Raw genomic sequence first — 21,971 nt, forward strand, 5'->3', positions numbered from 1 at the left:
ACTTATTGACCTCACTGTATGTTTGAAATTTGTTTTTTTTAGAAGTGAGATTTAAAAGTCCTGGTTTGAATGAATACTGTATTACTGTCACGATGCAGGCAGGAACACACGAACAACGACGGAGTAAAAGTGAAGGTATTTAATAATCCAATGGAAACACAAGCAGACACAGGAACAGCAGGGTAAGACATCCATATAACATTAAAGACCGACAAGACTACAGGGGAAACACACACCTATTATACACACAGACTAATTACACAGACAGGTGCAGACAATGACGGAGAAACCAAAACACTCAGAACAGCGGGGAAAATGGGAAAAACCAAACAAGGAAGTCCGGGGGGGTGACAATTACTGGTGCTTTTTCATACTATTGTGCTACTATATGCAAGTAAATGACAACGTTTGTTTTTTTTTTTTTTTTTTTTGATGGCTTTGGGCCAATTTTCTAAGTAATAATCACACAACAGATCATAAAAAATTACCTTTTCCAAAGATGCCTGCATTTTTTCAAAAGACAAATTACATATCCTAGTTTAATTTATTAATCACACTTTTATAACGCTAATATTACTAGTCTTTTCACTGATTCAGTTAAATGTGTATTATCAGTCAAATTTGTGTAGCATTTAAGCTTCTCTTAATTCTTAATCAGTGAGTCATTTGGTTTAGTACATCATCTACAGATTTCTAGAGATTTGCAACTTCCGAAATTAATAACTAAATATAATGAATTAAGTGTAAGGTATTTACATTATTATAACCAAAATGTTCACAAGGTGTGTTTGTCCTTGTCTTTGTGATATTTGAGGAAACAAACATTTTTTGAAAACAAATAAAGGGTGAAGGGCAGGCTTAAGGATAGAACATACAGTTCGTACAGTATAAATAATGGAAAATAACATGTTCTTGTGTATGTGTGTGTGTGTGTGTGTGTGTGTGTGTGTGTGTGTGTGTGTCTGTGTGAGAGAGAGAGATTTGTAATTGTGAACACAGAGCAGGATACAATAGAGATGATACAATGATGTAACCATCAGGTTGATCAAAGATGCATTTTTCATTCACGAACAAGGGTGATATGAAACTTGTGCCTTGCATTATTTGCTAGTTAAATAACTGATTGTTAGAAAGAAGATCACACTGTTGTGGTTTGGTGATTCAACCACATGTCCTCAGTATATATTACAATGATCTGTGTTTTGAAACAATGATTAGGAGGAAAAAAAATTATTTGTAGCTGTAATGAAGCATGAAATCAAAAAGGCAAAAAAGGTTCTGAAAGATTACACTGTAAATTCTGTAAAATTTACATTAAAAACTGGCAGCTGTGGTTGCCAGAAAGAATATGGTAGCAACATTTCCGGTTGTACGGATTTTCTTTACAATTACATTCAATTATATAATGTTCATAACCTAGCCTATTGAAGTACTAAAATCTGTAAAAAATAATACTGATTTAACAACATTAGATGTAACATACAACCCTAATGAACATAACTGGTAAGAAAAAAACTATGAAGAAACATAGTTATTTCAATGTACATTTTTATTTTCACTGTAAATTATTAAAAGGTCCATTACAGTTTTCACCGTATTATGTAAGGGAAATTACCATTAACCATTACCATTAAGTAGCATTTTTACAGTCTTTTACTGTTAAAATTATGATTTTTTTTTTAAGTGAACAGTTTTGAAAATGTACACCATGTCTTATTTTATTTACAAATATATTTTAAATAAATTAAATAAAAATATATTAAATGCAATTTATGACTTGAACACACCTCTTCTTGATATAAAAAAAAATCTTTAAATTGAAATTCCTGAAACATTTTAGCAAAACTGCTTATTAAAAATGGTAAAATGTTTATCTGCCAAATCAAAGTATAATCTTTTTTTTAATACCAAAAACAATGTTTTTTTATATCAACAATTAATTAAAAAAAAAACATATTTATAACATTTTTTTTAATTAATTGAAACTAAAGGCTTTCGAAACAATATGAATGTAAGAACTTGGCACATGTTTAAAACTGGATTTTAAAATAATAACATATTACGAGATCAAAAATGTAAAGTCATCATTTAAAATCCTGTTTTGTTCTTGTGACCTTGAACAAAGTACTTAAGTAAAAGTTGATCTGAATCACAAACAAGAAGTAATTCTCTGTTTGATGTGTTCTATATTTAGCGTTTTAGTCGGCTCTGATGACTACTGAGCTCTGATTAATGAGCGAATTTAAAGACAATATGATTTTAGGCTGACAAAAGGCTTATTCTAAGGCCAACTTTCAGGATTCTGTATTCTTCATTTTGCCGGATCTTAAAATCTGTGATGCTTCAACGTCATAGTTATGTTAAAGCGGAGCAGAACCCGAAAGCCAGACTGATCACATCTACATAACCATTAAACAATCACAAAAAGCATCAAAGAGATCCTAGACACTGTAAATGCCAAACATAAGTGCAATATAAATCTAACACAAATATTCTTAAGCACACAATTGTGTCCCTAGTACTAAAGAAATATTGCAAGTTTTACAGCTTTGGCTGACTTGGTTGGCAGTATAGAAGCCAACTGCTCTTTGATATTTCATTCATCTGCCTTTATGTAAAACTACTGAAATGTGAATGAAAAAAAAATCAACACACTGACTCATCTATCCTGTGTATGGCTTTTATGATGAGTAATTGTGACTCCCATCTGACAATAAGTTGTCATACGTAATGCATTGTCTGTGTCTTGGTTTCTAATGGGTATTATATTCATCATGCCCTATATGTGCCTTTTCTTTATTTGTGTTACGAGACATAAAGCAAGCAGAAATCAAAGTCAGACTAAAAGAAAAAAGGCATCAAAGAAATTTGAGTTCTTCTATTTCTTCTTTTTCTTGTAAATTAACTTGTTGGTCCAGTTTAAAATTCTTCTAAAGTCCACATGATATCAAATGAGTAAAAAAAGCTATCAGTTTGCTATTTACTGCAATTTAATATCTCGGAGACTTCTCTAACAATGACCTCGTAGTGTAGGTGTTTGCATTTATCATGACTCTACAAACATACGTGCAATTAATTAACAATGCCAAATTGTGAAAAATGTTCTTAGTGAAGTGATTGGATATATACTTTACAGCTTTGTATACTACAAAGAATACTGAGAATAAAAGCGTTCAACAAATAAAGCAGGAGGAGCATTAAGAAAAGTGGGCAGGTGAGTGAGTGACGAGAACCGCAATGTGAGAAGAACTACAGTATATAAAAGGGTCTGTAAGAGTCTCAGGGGACCACATTAAACACTAGCATCCATTCTTCTAGTAAACAGAGGGATTGTGTGAAGATGTGGAGATTAACATGCGTCACTTTGACCCTGCTCCTATGTACCAAAGGTAAGGTTTCATGACACATCTATGAGAATATATTTTTGTTTTCTTTGTGGCACTGCACATTAGAGCAACCTAAGTGCTAGTTTAACAAAAAAAAAAAAAAACACTTGCAGTTCGGTATCATACATTGCAGGGGCGGAAGGTTAGGATAAATCCAAGGGCCCTGATCAGAATAGGGGCCCAATGCATACAAGTTATGCCCATCAACTAACTTGTTAACTCAATCTATCACTATTCATGCAAAAGGGTCAATAATAAGAAACATGAAAATTAATTTGTTCTAATCTGCATTTATTTCTGCCCGTGCAGGTTCAGTTTCTCAGTTGAATGGTAAGAGCTGCTCTCATTCTAAAGATGTCAACATCAAGTCAAATAGTAGAACTGTAGCAATACTTACATGAACAATCTCTCTTTTTCGTAGTTTGTGGACAGGCCCCTCTAAACAGCCGCATTGTTGGTGGTGTTGACGCACCTGATGGGTCATGGCCATGGCAGGTCAGTTTGCACAGGTTTGGATATCATTTTTGCGGAGGATCCCTCATCAACAATGAATACGTGTTGACGGCAGCTCACTGTTTACCTGGGTAAGATTCACCTGAACACACAAATGCACTTGTTTTAATTTAATTGGTAGAAAGACTGAAACAGTTTATCATGTTTAACATCCAGATGCAATGTGAAAACCTTTAGCATTCAAAGGCATTTCAATTTGTTCTGCCACCAAATAGCAAAAATACCAAATGATACCACTACCTGTCCTCATGATAAAAACACGCCTGTGGGAACAAGTGTATAACACTGCAGTTTCCAACAAAAATGAAACACTAGAGGTGGCAAAACTAAGCACTTGTAGTTGTTTTCGTACACAGTTAGGATGCGGAATCCTTGGGTACGAATTATGTGAAAAACATGACTCGTGATGAAAGAGCTGAAAGATGAGAGATCAAAAAACAAGTTGAAACGGCATTTTATGTCACATTCATTTATGGGTAGGTTTAGGTGTAGTGCAGATGGTATGTTATTTTAAAACGCCACAGAGCATGAGGGTATAGCACCATTCAATGGACATTTTACATTGTATAAGTCACAAAATGTACATGGTCGTACGTATTTTTTTCAGCTGGACAACATTACAAAATACTGTTGTTAGCTCAAGTGGTGGAGGTGGTAAAGCATGTAGCAGTGACATTTTGATGTGATTGACCTGAGTTCAAATACGCCTTTTGCCGAACTCATTTTCACATTCTGTTTTCAGTGTCAGTGCATCCAGTCTGCGTGTGTATTTGGGAAGAAGGACACAAGAAGGACCTAATCCCAATGAAATCAGTAGAACTGTGAGAACAATAATCGTTCACCCCTATTACGACAGTTACACAAATAACAACGACATCGCTCTGCTCCGGCTGTCCTCCACAGTTACCTTCACTAACTACATTAGACCTGTGTGTCTGGCGGGCCAGAGCAGTGTCTTCAGTGCTGGCACCAGCAGCTGGATCACAGGCTGGGGAGATGTTCAAGCTGGAGGTACAAACACATACAAACTGCTGTCAATCGATAAAAAATTAACTAATTAATCACACATTGTTCTCTAATTAATTAATTAATCCCATCTAACATTAAAGTTTTCAATTATAATTTTATGTTGCAATAATTTCACATTCAATATTTAAATTATTGTAGAAACAACATAAAGAAACTATATTTTAAATATTTGTTTAATGCCATCTTTTTTATGACTGCAAGTACTTTTTATAATCAAGTATCACTGATACCAATTCATGGCTATGATATTTTGGTGGCTGTTACCTTAAAAGCTGCAGCTGCTGAACTTGAGGCTGATCTGAAACTGCTTTAAATTTAACTCATAAATAATAAATACTTACAGGCAGTTTTTTTTAAGGCAGCTTTAATCGCCTCTTGTAACTTAAACATAACTATGACACTGCGCACACTCCATACTTGTAGTTTAATTTGCGTTTGAATATAATACAGCTTTAATATAGTCTAATACCTCGCGCGGGCACATTTGTGCGTGCACTTGAAGAGCACGCGCAATGAGCACAGTATAACGGCTGACAGAACAGGAAGATCAAGTTTTACTGACATATGGCCTAACATCTCATCTGACCGCAGTTCACTGATGTGATGCTCCTCATCGCCGGTCTCGTTTCCGCCCTAGTTTGACTCGCGCTTGGCGCTGAGGTGAAGTTGGAGCGCGCTTCTAACAAGTCTCCTGTTTGATGTGTTAGCATAGCAAAGACGTTCTGCGTCTAAAAAAACGCATTTCTTTAGCAGTTGTGGGTGGGGTTGTCAAACTTAGCATTCCCTCTGCGTTAATTGGGTTAAACATTTTTAAGGCGTTAAACTGAAAAAAAAAAAAAAAATACAAAAACATAAATAAAAATAATAATCGCCTGCATTAACGCGCTAATTTTGACACCACTAACAAACCCATTAATTCACTTATACATCAACTCCAAAGATCACTAATTAATAATTACATGTGTGTTTTGGTGTTTAGAGAGTTTACCTTCTCCTGGGATCCTGCAGGAGACTGTAGTTCCAGTGGTGGACAATGTTCTATGTAATAGTCTTCTGGGTTCTGGATCTGTAACCAGTAACATGATGTGTGCTGGTTTAACACAGGGAGGCAAAGACACCTGCCAGGTACAACAATTATGTTTTTTTTTTTTAACATAGAATAAATGCTTAAGATTGAGTAGATTCAGTAGTTTAAATAAGAATAGGAATAAGAAAAAAAATGTCTTTCCTCTTGTTCCTCTCTGTAGGGGGATTCTGGTGGTCCGATGGTGAGCAGGCAGTGTACAGTGTGGGTTCAGTCTGGTATCACTAGCTGGGGTTATGGCTGTGCGGATCCCAACTCTCCTGGCGTTTACACTCGTGTGTCTCGATATCAGACTTGGATCACCAACAAAATCGGAACAAACTTGCCGGGATTTATCACCTTCAGCCCCCCAAGCTCATGCTCCTCTGCCAGCCTAAGTAAAACCCTCTTTCAGACACCTACACAGCTTATACCCACTTAACAGAGCATGCTTGTTTGACTAATGCTGTACTATTTGTATATGCAGCGTCAACCTCCTGTAGAGGGAGATGCAATGAGAAATACAACAGTACCTTTCGCTGCAACTGCAATACTATGTGCAGTACAAACTGCTGCACAGATTACCAACAGCGTTGTGCCAGTAAGTTCAAACACACTTATTTCACATAATAACTCTCTCTTGCTTAATCTCTCGACTTACATTTTTGTTTTTTCTGCAGTGTGATATCACGCCATGTCATACATCCATGGAATATTTATAAACAGGCCTAATCACATCACTTGCACATAAATCAGATGATCTTTATCTGCCTATTCTGCAAAGATTTTACTTCAGTGCTGCTTTGGATGCGTTGCAAAATCAGAAACAAGTGTCAATGCAAATAGCCTGTCAAAAAACTGTTGCACTTACTCAGGTGTACAAATGCATATTGTGTTCAACATATGTTTAACAACAGCACTTACCTCACTCCACTAGTAAAATCCTTGTCTCTTTTGTTTTTCTCTTTCTAGTTCTAGTATGTAACCAACAAGATTAAGTGTAGGCACGGGCAATTTTTTTTTTTTTCATTTAGCTTTTGCACTTTTCTTATACTAAAATGTAATGTAATTATCTAATATTTAAAAATGATTTCTCATTTGTGATTTCTGCTGAAAAATAAATGGGAACTTCTTTAAGTTTCAATGAATTTCTGTGTCACACAATTCTTGACCATAATGTTCACAGAAAACATTCAGCATTTTTACACTTTAAAAAAACAAACATTTACTTTGTTTTTATAAATGAGGACGTCTGTTGTGTTAACATGTTTTATGGGGACATTCCACAAGCGTAATGGTTTCCATACTGTACAAACCGTATTTTAGGTTAAGGGTAAGGGTAAGGGTTTTAGGGTAAGTTAGGACAATTCTAAGGGCCCACGCACTTTAGGGGCCCCCAGAGATCTGCTTTAGTGTGGTAGGGGGGCCCAACTTCATATTTTGTCACAGGGCCCAAAATTGCGAGCGGCGCCCCTGCACACACACACACACACACACACAAACATATATATACAATTAGAGGACAACCTGCAATTTCCTATTCAGTGTGACTGCTTTGTATTATAAGAAGTTAGCCTAACAAGAGTAGAATGGTAGTTTTTAAGCATATTTCAAAATTGAATTGTATTCTAGAGCACAGTATAAAAAACTTAAATAAGATATTTAAAAAAGAAATTCCAACACTTACAGATACCTCCAAGTTATTGGTGTTAATCTGGCACCTAATGCATATTTTCTTATTTAAATGACAAACCACATTTATCTGGCTGCATTCCTCCAATTTTCACTGTGATTGCAAGATGGCGGGCCGCTCTAAAATGTCTGAAACCTTGTGACAGGAGGTTTTCCAGATATGAGCCAAAGGAATGACACTTTCAGCCATATCAAGAGGTTTCTAGAATATTGCAGGTTAACAATGACACTGATTAATTCAAGTCCCCCCAAAAGGCTGGTCATCCACATAAGACAAATGCACGAGAAGATAGGATAATGCAGAGACTCTTAATGAGGAATGGGTTCAACCCTGCAGCTGGAATTGCTTGCCAGTTCAGTGCTAAACATGTCTCGACATGTTTGAGAGAAGTCGGACTAAAGGCACACTCGGCAGTGACCAAGTCTCTGATCAGCATAAAGAATCAAAAGGCTAAGCTCACTTTTACTGAGAAGCATGTTGTGAGGAAAGAGAATAACTGATCCAAAGTTCACTTTAGTGATAAGAGCAAGTTTAATTTATTTGGGTCTGATGGGAATCATTTTGTTTGGCATCAGACTGAGGAAAGACTGAAGTCCAAGTGCACAAAGAAGTCAGTAAAGTCAGTGTCATTATTTGGGGGATGTTTTCTACAGGAGGGCCTCTTATACAGTTACATGGCAGGGTGAATGCAAATGTTTATCAGAACCTCCACCAGTTCTTTCCCTGCAGTTCCTCATGCAATACAATACACCTGTAATACTGGACAACAGGCAAAGCAGTTCCTCAAATCTAAGAACTTCAAAATAATGATCTAAATCTGTTTGAAAATCTTTGGCGACAAAGTTAGGGGTAAAAAACCCACTACTATGAAAGAAAGTGGAAGAAAAGTGGACCCAGAACACACCAGCGCAGTGTCAGAAACTACACTCTTAAAAATATAGGTGCTTCACGATGTCATAGAAGAACCTTTTTTGTCTAAATGGTTCCATAAAGAACCTTTAACATCTTCTTTTGTGCTACCGTGGTTACTGTTCTCTAATTTTGATCACTGTGTTTTCCACAAAATTATGTTTTTGTTAAAATACCTTGGATATTTTGAAAAACATGTTAGTAGAAAAGTGGTATACCTACAGCTAACATTCCTTCAAATTTTGAGTGATGAAGATTAACAATATTTCAGAAGAAATCAAGTATTTACACATTGTTTTCGACTTTAAATCTCCACTATTGACAAATGTCCACTCAGCTCACACAGAACACCATAGATATTACATGATAACTAATATTGTTTGTTCTTGTGCACTTAAACAAAGAACTTTTGAGGTTGATTTGATTCACAAACAAATAGTAATTCTCAGCTTGATGTGTTCTACATTTTGTGTTCTGGTCAGCTTTGACACCTTCTGATCTCTGAATAATGAGCAAATTTAAAGACTAAATGATTTTAGGCTAACAAAAGGCATTTTCTAAGGCCAACTTTCTAGATTCTGTATTCCTCATTTTGCCGGATCTTAAGATCTGTGACGTTGCTACATCATAATTATGTCAGAGGTGAGAGAAGTGGAGAAAACCTGAAAGCCAGACTGATCACGTCCACACAGCCATGACACAATCCCTTCAGGTTAAAAAACACACACATACACATACACATACACTGACTTACCTCTACCATTTATGAGTAATTGTGGCTACCATATGACAAGTTGACATACCTAATTATTATGTCTACAGTCTATTGTCTGAGTCTTTGTGTGGTGAAGCTATCGGCATGCCTTTTGTCATGTTTTTCCATTATTCATGTGTTACCAGAAATAACGCAAGCAGGAAAGAAGACAAACTAAAAGAAAAAAGGAAGTGTTGTCATGATGTCTTTTTATTGTCTTATGTCTATTTTTAATGCTTGAATCCTAAAGAAATGTGAATTTCCTTAAGCAAGTTGGAAATTCTTCTTTAAAAAATTACAAAATACAAAATAATATTAAATGAGTAGAAAGCTATCAGTTTACTACATTACAAAAACGTCTGTCTTTCTGTGACTTTTTTGGCAATGTTCTCAGTGAAGTGGATATGCACTCGACAGCTGTGCATACTAAAAAGAATGTGAAGAATGAAAAAAGATGACAAAAAAAGAAGGAGGAGCATTAAAAGAAAAGAAGTGGGCAGGTGAGTGACAGACGAGAAGTGCAACTTGAGAAGCTTAGATTTATACAGAACTATATAAAGGGGATTTCAAGAGGCAAAGTGAACCAGATTAGCACCAGCATCCATTCTTCTAGTGAACAGAGGAACTGTGTGAAGATGTGGAGATTAACGTGTTTTACTTTGACCCTGCTCCTGTGTGCCAAAGGTAAGGTCTCACGATACATCTATTAAAGTGAGGGTAACTGAGAATAAAGACATTTTATAGAAAAGAGAAAATATATTTTTGCTTTCTTTGCTGCACAGCAAATAAGAGCAGCCTAAGGGCTGTGCTAAAATAATAGTGCATTGACATAAAACTTGCAGTTTGGTATCGTGTGTTAATTCGTAGGATTAATTTGACCAACAGCTCCTGGGAATGTGAGTTGTTTTAAACATTTTAAAAGTGCAGACTCATAAGAATCATTGGTGGCTGTGTAATCAGATTCATGAATAAACGACTCTTATGAGTCGGTTCCTGTATTTGCATGAAGCATGTGAATGATTTTTAATGTGTTTGAAAAAAGTCAAAATCACAAAATCAGAGCATAAGAGACTTCTTTCAAAAACGTAACAAAAACAGTAACACTTTACAATAAGGTTTATTAGTTAACTACATGAATGAACATGAACTAAGAATGAACAATACTCTTAGTTAATGGTAATTTCTGAATTTACTAATGCATTATTAAAATCACAATTTGTGTTCTGTTAACATTAGTTAATGCACTAACATTAACAAAGATTAATAAATAGTGTGATTAATGTATTAATCATTGTTCATTCATGTTAGTTGATCAGTAGTCATTAACTAATGTTATCAAATGACACCTTATTGTTGTCAGGCCCATGGACTGTTGTGTTTGTTTCGCTCCCCATGTGCTCCCCTTGACCTAATTTCTCCCTTGTGTTTCATTGTGTTCACTGACTTCAGATTTCTTGTTTATTGCCTAGTCGTTTATGTATAGTGTGGTCTGCCCCTTCCTTTCTGTCCGGTGTTAAACGTCATTCCATGTGCTACGTGTGTTCCTGCTTGCTCTATGTTTCCCTGTTTGGATTAGAAAAGACTGTCGAAAATCCATGTCTCCTCGTTCCTTAGCTCCTTCACAGTGACAATTGTAAAGTGTTACCAAAAAATAAATAATTTTGACTATTAGTGTATGTAAATACAAGTTATGCCCACCAACAAACTTGTTAACCTAATTTTTACAAAAAAAAAAATAAAAAATATATATATATATATATTTATAACATGAACACACCAATTTGTGTGGTGTACAGATTAAAAAAAGCACTGCTAAAATAAATAAATCGCACATGTGTTCATCAACGTTCACAAGAACTATTCTGACATTATATACAAAGCAAAAAGGTTTCTGAACTGTAATGGTCCTGTGAAATAATTCGCTTTTCCAGATCACATTCTTTAAATAGTAAATTATTGTTGTTTCCTTGTTACTATTACAAAAGCTGATAAATGTTTAACATTGTTAGCCACACCTGCTGGTCATGTGGAATGTACTTGGAGGACAAGGGGGTTAAATGTCATTAGTTCATTGGTTTGGGAAAAGTAGACTACTAGTTTTGCATATTATGTATAATTAAACCGGTTTACCCAGAAAAGTTTTCCGCATGTTTAGTTTCAAACATAAATGTGTGTTGGCAGTTTGTGTACACAACCACCCTACAATGATAAAAATCCACCCACTGGTATTTTTCTCATCTTAAAAAATCTTCTTAAAATCAGGTCATTCTCAACTTCTTGTCAGTGTGACGACACACCGACAGAAGCCGCTCCCACAAAAGTTGATTGACATGAGCGCCTAACCTTAGACCCGCCCTCACCGAGCTGAAACAGTCAACTCTGATCGCCATTGTGTTGACTCAGGTGCAGGGAAAGACAAGAATGTCTCAGATTGAGCAAATGAGGTGTTCTGTTGTTGGATGTAATAATGAACATAGCAGTCGTCATTTACTCCCGACATCTGAGTCGCTAAAGATGCAGAGAATTAACGTTACTTTTGCTTTTGAAACGAATCCCACAGAAGAATGCAAATGGCCTTTCTTAATAATGCGCTAGTTAGCAAGTTTCGCAGCTAAACCCGGCTAAATGTGGCTAAAGTAAACATCATGGCTCATCATCCCAGGGCAAATAGGGGCGGGGGCGAGCAGAGCTCATTCGCATTTAAAGAAACATGCAACAGAATAGCTCGCTCTAAAAAGAGCTGATTTTGGTAAAAAGGTAAAAGGTAAAAAGAGTGTTTATTACACCACCATTGAGAAATTAACCAAAGTATGTTATAAATTTCTCATTAAGACCCTAAAGAATCATATCAACTTTTGGAAAATGGGCATTCGATGACCCCTTAAAGGGAAATATGAAAATGAAATTGTTCTAATGTGTTATTTATTTCTCCTCTTACAGGTTCACATTCTCAGTTGAATGGTAAGAGTTTCTCTCAGCTACTTTAAGAGCTTCTCAACATCAAGTCAAATAGTTTATGTAGTAATAACCTCTCTTTCTCTTTCTCATAGCTTGTGGACAGGCCCCTCTAAACACCCGTATTGTTGGTGGTGTGAACGCACCTGATGGGTCATGGCCGTGGCAGGTCAGTCTGCACACCCCCCAATATGGAGGTCATTTTTGTGGAGGCTCCCTCATCAACAATGAATGGGTGCTGACGGCAGCTCACTGTTTATCTGGGTAAGATTCACCTAAACACACATATGCGCCTGTTTTGTTTAAATTTGTTAAAACAATGAAAGAAAATATGTGAATATATTGTGAAACCCGTCAGGTTTGCATTTGTTCTGCCATTCCACATTTTTTTTCTTTTGTCCTTTAAAACTTACTTGTCGGGCTAGTTTGAAATTCTTTTATTGTACTATTAAAGGGGTCATGACATGTATTATTTTAATATGTTCCTTGAGGTTTACTCTTAATGTTAATAAAGGTTTTTGCACAAAAAAAAAAAAAATGTGGAAAATTATTATTTTTATTTTCAACCCTCATTCTGACCCTCTGTCTAAAACAACCTGTTTTTAAGAGGCAGGTCCTTTAAGGCTTTTCAGTTTGGGCCACGATTATGATTGGCTAATGTCATAGAATACAAAACAGTATCAATGCCCTCTCACTTTTGCATGTGAATGTTTGACAACATGAGCAAAATAAAGCAGTCATTTCCAGACAAAGTATTATAACTACTTACAGTTTGTGATACAGCTGCAGTCAGATCTAGTACCGCTTCATCTTCAACAAATGTTTCTTTGCGAACTCTCCATGTGCCTCATTTACAAAACAAAATGATTGGATCAATCCTCAAATAGATAGTGGCAGTAATTGTAATTTCTATTTGCTTTTGATGTGACGCGACACTCGCATTCAGCGTATCAGCAAATTTTGTGCCCGGGTGACGTCACCTTCCATCTCAGATCCAAGCAAGCCATTTTTGGAGCTTGATTAAATAAATGCTTTGTTTATAATGAGGAGAAAGTTTTAAGTTATGAATCTTGGATGTTTTAATGGTACAAAGACCTCTTATATGCCAAAAGATGTCATGACAAATGTTTCTGTTTCCTTGTTTTTTTATACGTTCACATTTTCTGACTAAATGTAGTACCACTGCATCCAGCATCACTGTGTATTTGGGAAGGAAGACACAGCAAGGATCCAATCCCAATGAAATCAGTAGAACAGTGAGAACGGTAATCGTTCACTCCGCTTACAACAGCGTCACAAATGACAATGACATCGCTCTGCTCCGGCTGTCTTCCACAGTTACCTTTAATAACTATATTAGACCAGTTTGTCTGGCGGGCCAGAGCAGTGTCTTCAGTGCTGGCACTAGCAGCTGGATCACAGGCTGGGGAGAACTTCGAGCTGGAGGTACAAAAACATGCAAACCCATTAATTCATGCATACATCTCCTCCTAACATCACTAATAGTAGGTTGTGGTTGTGTGTGTGTGTGTGTGTGTGTGTGTGTGTGTGTGTTTTGGTGTTCAGTGAGTTTACCTTCTCCTGGGATCCTGCAGGAGACCGTAGTTCCAGTGGTGGAAAATAATCAGTGCAATAGTCTTCTGGGTTTGGGATCTGTTACCACCAACATGATTTGTGCTGGATTAACACAGGGAGGCAAAGACACCTGCCAGGTACAACAATTATGTTTTTTTTTAACATAGAATAAATGCTTAAGATTGAGTAGATTCAGTAGTATAAATAAGAATAGGAATAAGAAAAAGAATGTCTTTCCTCTTGTTCCTCTCTGTAGGGGGATTCTGGTGGTCCGATGGTGAACAGGCAGTGTACAGTGTGGGTTCAGTCTGGTATCACTAGCTGGGGTTATGGCTGTGCGGATCCCAACTCTCCTGGCGTTTACACTCGTGTGTCTCGATATCAGACTTGGATCACCAACAAAATCGGAACAAACTTGCCGGGATTTATCACCTTCAGCCCCCCAAGCTCATGCTCCTCTGCCAGCCTAAGTAAAACCCTCTTTCAGACACCTACACAGCTTATACCCACTTAACAGAGCATGCTTGTTTGACTAACGCTGGTTTGTATGTGCAGCCTCAACCTCCTGTAGGGGGAGATGCAATGAGAAGTACAACAGTCGCTTTCGCTGCAACTGCAATACTAAGTGCAGTATAAAATGCTGCACAGATTACCAACAGCGTTGTGCCAGTAAGTCTACATTCATTTTTAAATTGACAAAAAACACATCATAAGATATGATATGATAAAAAGTAAACTAAACACCAAAATAAACTCCCTCTTGCTCAGTCTCTTGATTTATGTTTTTGTCTCTGCAGTGTGAGGTATGTCATACCTTCCATGGATTATTTGAAAATGGGCTTAATGTGTCACTTGCACATAAACCAGATGATCTTTATCCGCCTGTTCTGTAAGGATTTTTTTACTTGATTGCTGCTTTGAATGCGTTGCACAGTCAGAAACAAGCACCAATGCATACCTGTCAAAAACTGCTGCACTGACTTCACTCAGGGATGTAAATGCATATTGTTTATGTTCATCATTTGATTTAACAAGCACTTTCCTTACTCCATTAGTATAACTCTTCTCTCTTTTGTTTTTCTCTTTCTGAATCTAGTTTATACAAACGAGATTAATAGTAGGCACTTTTTTCTTTTCATTTAGCTTTTGCACATTTCTTAAAATGTGTGTGTGTGTGTGTGTGTGTGTGTGTGTGTGTGTGTGTGTGTGTGTGTGTGTGTGTGTGTGTGTGTGTGTGTGTGTGTGTGTGTCTGTGTGTGTGTGTGTGTGTGTGTGTGTGTGTGTGTGTGCATAGGTTTAACAGTGTGAAGTGGTTAAGTGCTTGCGGAAGAGGTGTGTCATTTTTGATGGATAAGTGGCCATTTCTTTATGTTTATATGCCACACATGATTGACCATATGTAGCTTTTGTATTGTAAGCGTAATAATATGAAATGGATTTTATCAGAATAATTAAATACTTTAAAACACTGTCTTTTAATGGCTTTTGCTGTAATAAATCTCTTCATCAGGGGACGATGTGAGTACAGGTGAAACGGGTACTACATACTATGGCAAGCCATTTTAACATTTAATCTATAAACCATACTAGCATCAATTTTCATGCTACTAGTACTTTTTATATACTAGTCAAAACCGAAAAGTTGATATCTCAGTAGTCTCGCGTAGCCAGACTTTCAGACTGACGGCTGAAGGTCTGGAATTCATGGCAGCTTTCATTGGCCAAGGCCCGCCCATAAGACCGTTTGACTGACATGTCAAACAACCAATCACAGTTCGTTTCGTTCAGCGTCACATTTCAGTGTGTGGAAATGCCCCCAAAACACAGACTGGCGTGCAACAAGTCAGTCATTGAAATAACCAGCATTGAAAGATAACGAAGAAGAGGGAGAACAAGCAGTAAGTCAGTAATTTGTTCGCGAACGTCGCAAATGTGTATAACAACAATGGCGTCTGCATTAGCACCTTTTAGCAAAACGCGAGTAAATCAGTCTGCGCTTTGTTTCCCGGCGGACCAAAAATAAACGCGTCATTCGCGTCTCCCGGAAATCCGGTCAAATTCAACTAATCAGATGACGACTTCGACATTCCTGAAGTGTTTCCAGTTAAGTGTACCATATGCATCAGACGTTTAGCCAACGTTCCGTGGGTGTGACGTCTGAGGCTGAGACTAAGAATCTGAGACAGATTCCCTTAGAAATCAATGGCAAAAATATGAAAATTGTTATTAGTCACTACTGAAATAAGTACTATTGCCTATTTAATTATAGTATTTATTTAATAGGTACTAGTATGTAAGAAATAAGAACTAGTATCTATTGATGTCCCGATCAGGTTTTTTGTGCCACAGATCCAATCCGAGTCATTGAATAGTGATTATCTGACGATACCGAATGTATATTTGGTACACTCTATAAGCACATTAAAGTGTGCATCAAATACACTAAACACTGAAGCTCACAGACTTCACTGTTTGTTGCACATTTGAGCATCTTTTCATTTAATGGTGGCTGGTGAACCCATTTAAAGGTGCATAGTACCTCCTACAGCACAAAACTGGCATGCCAGCTAATGTAAAATAAGTATCGGGCTCAGGAGAGCTGATCCCAATCATTTTCAAAAGAAATGCTAGGTTGGCTCTGATCCCGATCCTTGAGATCAGCTCAAGAAAATCCCTTCTAGTATCTGATGTTAAGTACCAGTATCTAATGAATAAGTACTAGTATCTAATAATAAGAACTAGTACTTAATGGATGAGATACTAGTATCTAAAAAATAAGTACTAGTAGCATGAAAATAAATACTAGTACAGTTTATAGATTAAATGTTACAACGGCTTGCCATATACATTCAAAGCATAAACTACACATTTCACTGATATAAAGTGTGGTCAGAGTTGGCACCAGCACAGGACTGAAGAGGGGTGTCTGAAGTAATGAAAGCGGGTGACGATGTAACGCAAAGTATCCTAGCTATATGTGAAGTAATCCATTTTGAAGTGGATCACATTTGCGATTACATTTGTCAGGCATAAACAAATTTATCTTTATTACAACTATGAAACTAAAAGCTACCGAGTGACTTGAGCAGAGCACTGAGTAATATTCCTGCAGAAAACTTACCTAGATCAGGGGTAGGCAAATTTAGTCCTAGAGAGCTGCTGTCTTGCAGAGTTTAGCTCCAAACCTAATCAAATACACCTGAACAAGCTAATCTTTGTCTTCAGGATTACTAAGGCTATAGGCAGGTGAGGGTTTTTTCTCAGAGTTGGAGCTAAACACTGCAGGACAATACCAACAGAGTGAACTTTGACCATTCATATAAAATCTAAATTCAAAATCAAATCAAAATGTGCCTTAAATGTGTCTATTCTACTTCCTCTTTAAAATCCATTTTCACATTAATCTTGGGGGCAGAAGTTTGGTTAGTTCTGGAAGTTCTGGACTAACTGACATAAAAAAAATACGCAGCACATCCAAATAATGGTGTGGCAGTGAATGAATGAATGACTACCAGTCAAAAGATTTTTTATGTTTTTAAAGAAGTCTCTTCGACTCACCAAGTCTGCATTTATTTATCCAAAATACAGCAAAAGCAGTAAAATTGGGAAATATTTGTACTGTTTAAAATAACAGTCTTCTATTTGAATATATTTTAACATTTTATTCATTCCTGTGTTCAAAGCTAAATTTTCAGCATCATTACTCCAGTCTTCACATAAGGACACTTCCAGTTTCACATTATCCTTCAGAAATAATAATATGCTGATTTGCAGTTCAAGAAACAGTTATAATTATTATTATTGTCAATATTTAAAACAGTTGAGTGCTTTTATTTCAGGATTCTTTAATGATTTGAAAGATCCAAAGATCAGCATTTATCTGAAATAAAAAGCTTTTGTAACATTATACACTGGTGGTGCCTTAAATTTCTCAAAAGTGATGATAAAGACATTAATAATGTTATGAAAGATTTCTATTTCAGATAAATGCTGTTCTTCTTAATTTTCTATTCATTAAAGTAACCTGAAAAATTATACTCATCTGTTTTCAACATAAGGATAATATTAAATATATTTTGAGCAGCAAATCAGAATATTAGAAGGATTTCTGAAGGATCCTATGACTGGAGTAATGATGCTAAAATTTCAGCTTTGAAATTACAGGAATAAAATAAATAAAAAAATGCATTCAAATAGAAAACAGTTATTTTAAATAGTAAAAATATTTCTAAATGTTACTGTTTTGCTACTTTGTATCAAATAAATGCAGGCTTGGTGAGCAGAAAAGACTTCTTTAAATACATAAAAATTTTTGGCTGTGGTGTAAATAGTAAATTTTCTTTAAAATATAGTAGGTCATAAAACATGACTTTGTAAGCTGATAAAATTTGCCATGTCAGCCCAATAACATGCTTCCCCAGCATAAAAATAGTCCTTTTTTGCACAAAACTGCCTCTGATGTAACTCACAAAACGCCAGTCACAAATGTGTTCATGTCTTGCTGGAATGACCAGAATTTCAAGCTGAATCAATTTTTAGCTGCACAATATCCCTGACTTTTCTGATTGTGACATTCATCAACATTTCTTTATTGCTATAACAGAAATCGCTGAATTTAAAAGTTGAAAACACTGAAACCAGACTTGTAAACCATTCTACACAAAATACCAGTATAAATCAAGATTAGACAACTATTATTCCTAAAGATACAAGGAGGTTAGGAATCAGAGGTCCAACGTCAGAGGGGACAAACTACTGTGATCATGTCTGTCTTTTTGTCAGAGTGGAAAGACTGATGGTGATCGGTGAAAGTGCATCTATCTATCTATCTATTAAAACATTTAAAAACTGTATGCCAGAGAATATTCAGAAATGTTTTTATAACTTGGGATGTTAGAATAACATTCTTAGAATGTACTTTGATAAATTACTTTTGTTTCTGTGTTATAAGTCACTTTGGATAAAAGTGTCAATAACTTATATTTAAATGTCTGGCTATCTAGATTAGATCAGATAAGATATTCAGTTGTAAATCATGCCTTCTGGAGCTTATCTTGAGCAAATACAGCTGTGCCATCATGACTTAGAGATTTAATTTCTGTGCAGCTTTACTTGAAATTCATGCTAAGTTCAGTGTATCAGGCTCTCCTGCCACTGACCTGCTTATTTTATGTATATATAAAAAACTTTATATGCTATTAAACCGGGAATATTGCTGTGATTTAGTATGGACAATTTGTCAGCCAAACTGCTAGTATATTTTTGGTGTGTATTGTGTAAACACTTTGTTCTTTGTCTAGGGATATTGTGCTGCTGTCATAAACCTTCATTTAAAAAACAAACTGACAATTATGTATCAGCAAATGTAGAATTGTTTAAAAAGTTTAGACCTTTATGACTTATTATATAAAAGACAGACAAGCAGAACAATCAGTGTTTTAAAGATGATATAAATTTAGCTTTATACAATAGTCCCAGTTCTTTAATTTGATTAGCCAAGCTGCTTTCAACAAGTGACAAAAAAAATCTATATTAATCTGAATGAATCAGCAAAGTAAAGGCAAGATGTTGACTTTCCTTTTCTTTCTTTCTTCATATCCATTGGTAAAATACCATTACTGTGTAAGTTTCTTCCAGGATTGTGCAACAGAGTTGGCTCACAGGGACCTCATATTTGCTCAAAGACGTCTCAAGCGCGCACGTGCACACACACACACACACACACACACACACACACACACACACACACACACACACACACACACACACACACACACACACACACACAACGTGTTGTGGTAAAGCATCAGTACCAGTTATGAGGCAAAAGGAGAAGGTGGAGGCGTGGCTGGAGGGTCTATTTGACAAAACAGAGAAAAGAGACATGCACGCAGAGACAAATTGTACTAAAAGGGGAACAAAGTAGAGATAGCTATAAAAATCAAGGAGGAACGAGAACTAGAGAATAGAGTAGTGGACGGACACCACAGCTGTTGCAAGGTAAGCCACTGACAGCCAAAAATATTTTTTTTCTTTGACTAATGAACTCTTTGTGTTTTATGAATTGTTTTATGAGTCTGTGAACTATATTATACTTCATGTTATGAATAATTATCCTCAAATACAAGTAGCATAAAATGTGTTATTATGCTTATATTTTACAAATACAACAGTTGAAAAATCTGTCACCATATAAATTCATTTTAACCAACTAACTTTCTACTGTGGAATATAATTTTTTGTATAGATGTTTGTCCATACAGCAAAAACTGTTGGATTCATGTTAATATCTTCTTTTGTGTTTAACTAAAGAAAGTCATACAGATTTGGAACAACACAAGTGAGAGAAAATGACAGAATTTTCATTTGGGGGTTAAAGGAGTAGTTCATTTTCAGAACAAACATTTACAGATAATATACTCACCCCCTTGTCATCCAAGATGTTCATGTCTTTCTTTCTTCAGTCGTAAAGAAATGTTTTTTTTTTTTGTTTTGAGGAAAACATTTCAGGATTTCTCTCCATATAATCGACTTCTATGGTGCCCCTGAGTTTGAACTTCCAAAATGCAGTTTAATGCAGCTTCAAAGTGCTCTAAATGGGTCTTATCTAGCAAAACGATCTGCTATTTTCTAAAAACATTTACAATTGATATACTTTTTAATCTCTACACAGAGTACACACAGAGCTAGACAAGATGAGCATTTGAGGTTAAAAAGTATATAAATTGTAATTTTTTTTTTTTTTTAGAAAACTGATTTTGCTAGATAAGACCCTTCTTTCCTCGGCTGGGATTTCTTCTTTCCTCGTTTAGAGCCATTTGAAGCTGCATTTTGGAAGTTCAAACTCGGGGGCATCATATAAGTCCATTATAAGGAGAGAAATCCTGAAATGTTTTCCTCAAATTGAGGAAATTTTCCTAATTACCTTTTGACTGAAGAAAGAAAGAAATTAACATCTTGGATGGCAAGGGGGTGAGTACAATATCTGTAAATTTTTGTTCTGAAAGTGAACTACTCCTTTAACAAATTTTAACAAAGATTAATTTCAAAATAATGTATACAGTTTACTCCCATTTAATGATATATAACTATAGGACGAATAATTGTACAATAAAGACACAAAGCACTAGAAAGATTCGGTCGTGGGAATGAGGTCGCAGGTAATCACAAACGTAGTGATATTTAGAGCAGTATGGAAGCAAATGTCATCCACCTTATTTTCCCCATAAGAGCAAGCACACCATTTGTAAATTTTAGGTACGAGGCCTCCGGTCTCATCAGCTTTCAGCTATTTTAGCTGTACAAAACAGCTTGTTTTGCTGCTTGATATTGCAAACTGGTGTCTTACCTTATTATTTTAAAGTATTATCCTAATTATGAACACAGTGGTTTGTAATGCAAACAGTTTCACTATTTACCATTTTGTTATTCTTCTTGCTGTTTCCCTAAAGCGGCTAATGAACCGTAAAAGTCTTACACATTGACAGAAAACGCTTATTTCCGCGTTGAAAAATAAGGTGGATATTGTGTTTCAACAACAGCTCGTTAAACAAGACATAACATTGAGTAACTTACGTTTTAGACAAAGTATTGTCTATGGTTCCTCTTCCAAACAAAGTCGCGCCTCTCCGAGCAACACAGAGTTGTTGTGTTTTGTTCATGGAACGAGTCATTGAAGAGTTAGCTAATATTAAAGTTTTGACATATGTCGTCATCTGCTGGTGTAACAAAAGACTCGTTTTAAAATTCCCATCACTAATAAACAGCTAATCTAATTTTTTTTTTAATCTAACAAAAATGCACTCGATTGTCAGCAAAGAAAGAGGAGCATTAATAAATTCATTCGTGCGTTTTTTGTAATAATATGCAAGTAAAAAAAAAGAACAGTTTTGTCAATTATTTTATGAATATAAATTGTAGATTTACATTTAAGATCAAAATCTGCAAAATGTTAATTTTACCAAAATAAGAACGATCATACAAAATGCGTGTTATTTTTTATTTAGTACTGAATAATCTTATCTGAATAAGATATTTCGCATAAAAGATGTTTTCATATAGTCCACAAGAAAAAAAAAAGTTGAATTTATAAAA

At 35.8% G+C, this 21,971-nt stretch overlaps 2 protein-coding genes across 2 annotated transcripts; both read left to right on the plus strand.

Moving 5' to 3' along the window:
- Positions 1-3,340: 3,340 nt before the first annotated feature.
- On the plus strand, positions 3,341-7,032 carry LOC141347446 (serine protease 27-like). The gene is given in 8 exon segments (XM_073852468.1): positions 3,341-3,389; positions 3,696-3,716; positions 3,808-3,970; positions 4,642-4,910; positions 5,908-6,053; positions 6,176-6,437; positions 6,479-6,592; positions 6,672-7,032. Coding segments are annotated over 8 exon segments (1,029 nt in total). The 3' UTR covers positions 6,677-7,032.
- A 2,927-nt stretch (positions 7,033-9,959) lies between these two features.
- LOC141347445 (trypsin-like) lies at positions 9,960-15,377 on the plus strand. The gene is made up of 8 exons (XM_073852467.1): positions 9,960-10,031; positions 12,288-12,308; positions 12,398-12,566; positions 13,480-13,748; positions 13,869-14,014; positions 14,134-14,347; positions 14,433-14,546; positions 14,675-15,377. Exons 1-8 carry the CDS (start codon positions 9,983-9,985, stop codon positions 14,677-14,679), a joined length of 987 nt encoding a protein of 328 aa, XP_073708568.1. The 5' UTR covers positions 9,960-9,982; the 3' UTR covers positions 14,680-15,377.
- The last annotated feature ends 6,594 nt before the right edge of the window (positions 15,378-21,971 follow it).

The sequence above is a fragment of the Garra rufa genome, chromosome 12, assembly GCF_049309525.1.
Source record: "Garra rufa chromosome 12, GarRuf1.0, whole genome shotgun sequence".
Lineage (NCBI taxonomy): Eukaryota > Metazoa > Chordata > Actinopteri > Cypriniformes > Cyprinidae > Garra > Garra rufa.

What these genes read in the sequence shown, in the direction of transcription:
- LOC141347445 (XM_073852467.1), top strand. Translation starts at nt 9,983, where the DNA reads ATGTGGAGATTAACGTGTTTTACTTTGACCCTGCTCCTGTGTGCCAAA. An exon ending in TTCACATTCTCAGTTGAATG is followed by an intron (nt 12,309 to 12,397) that starts GTAAGAGTTTCT and finishes TCTTTCTCATAG; the next exon opens with CTTGTGGACAGGCCCCTCTA. An exon ending in ATGCTCCTCTGCCAGCCTAA is followed by an intron (nt 14,348 to 14,432) that starts GTAAAACCCTCT and finishes TTGTATGTGCAG; the next exon opens with CCTCAACCTCCTGTAGGGGG.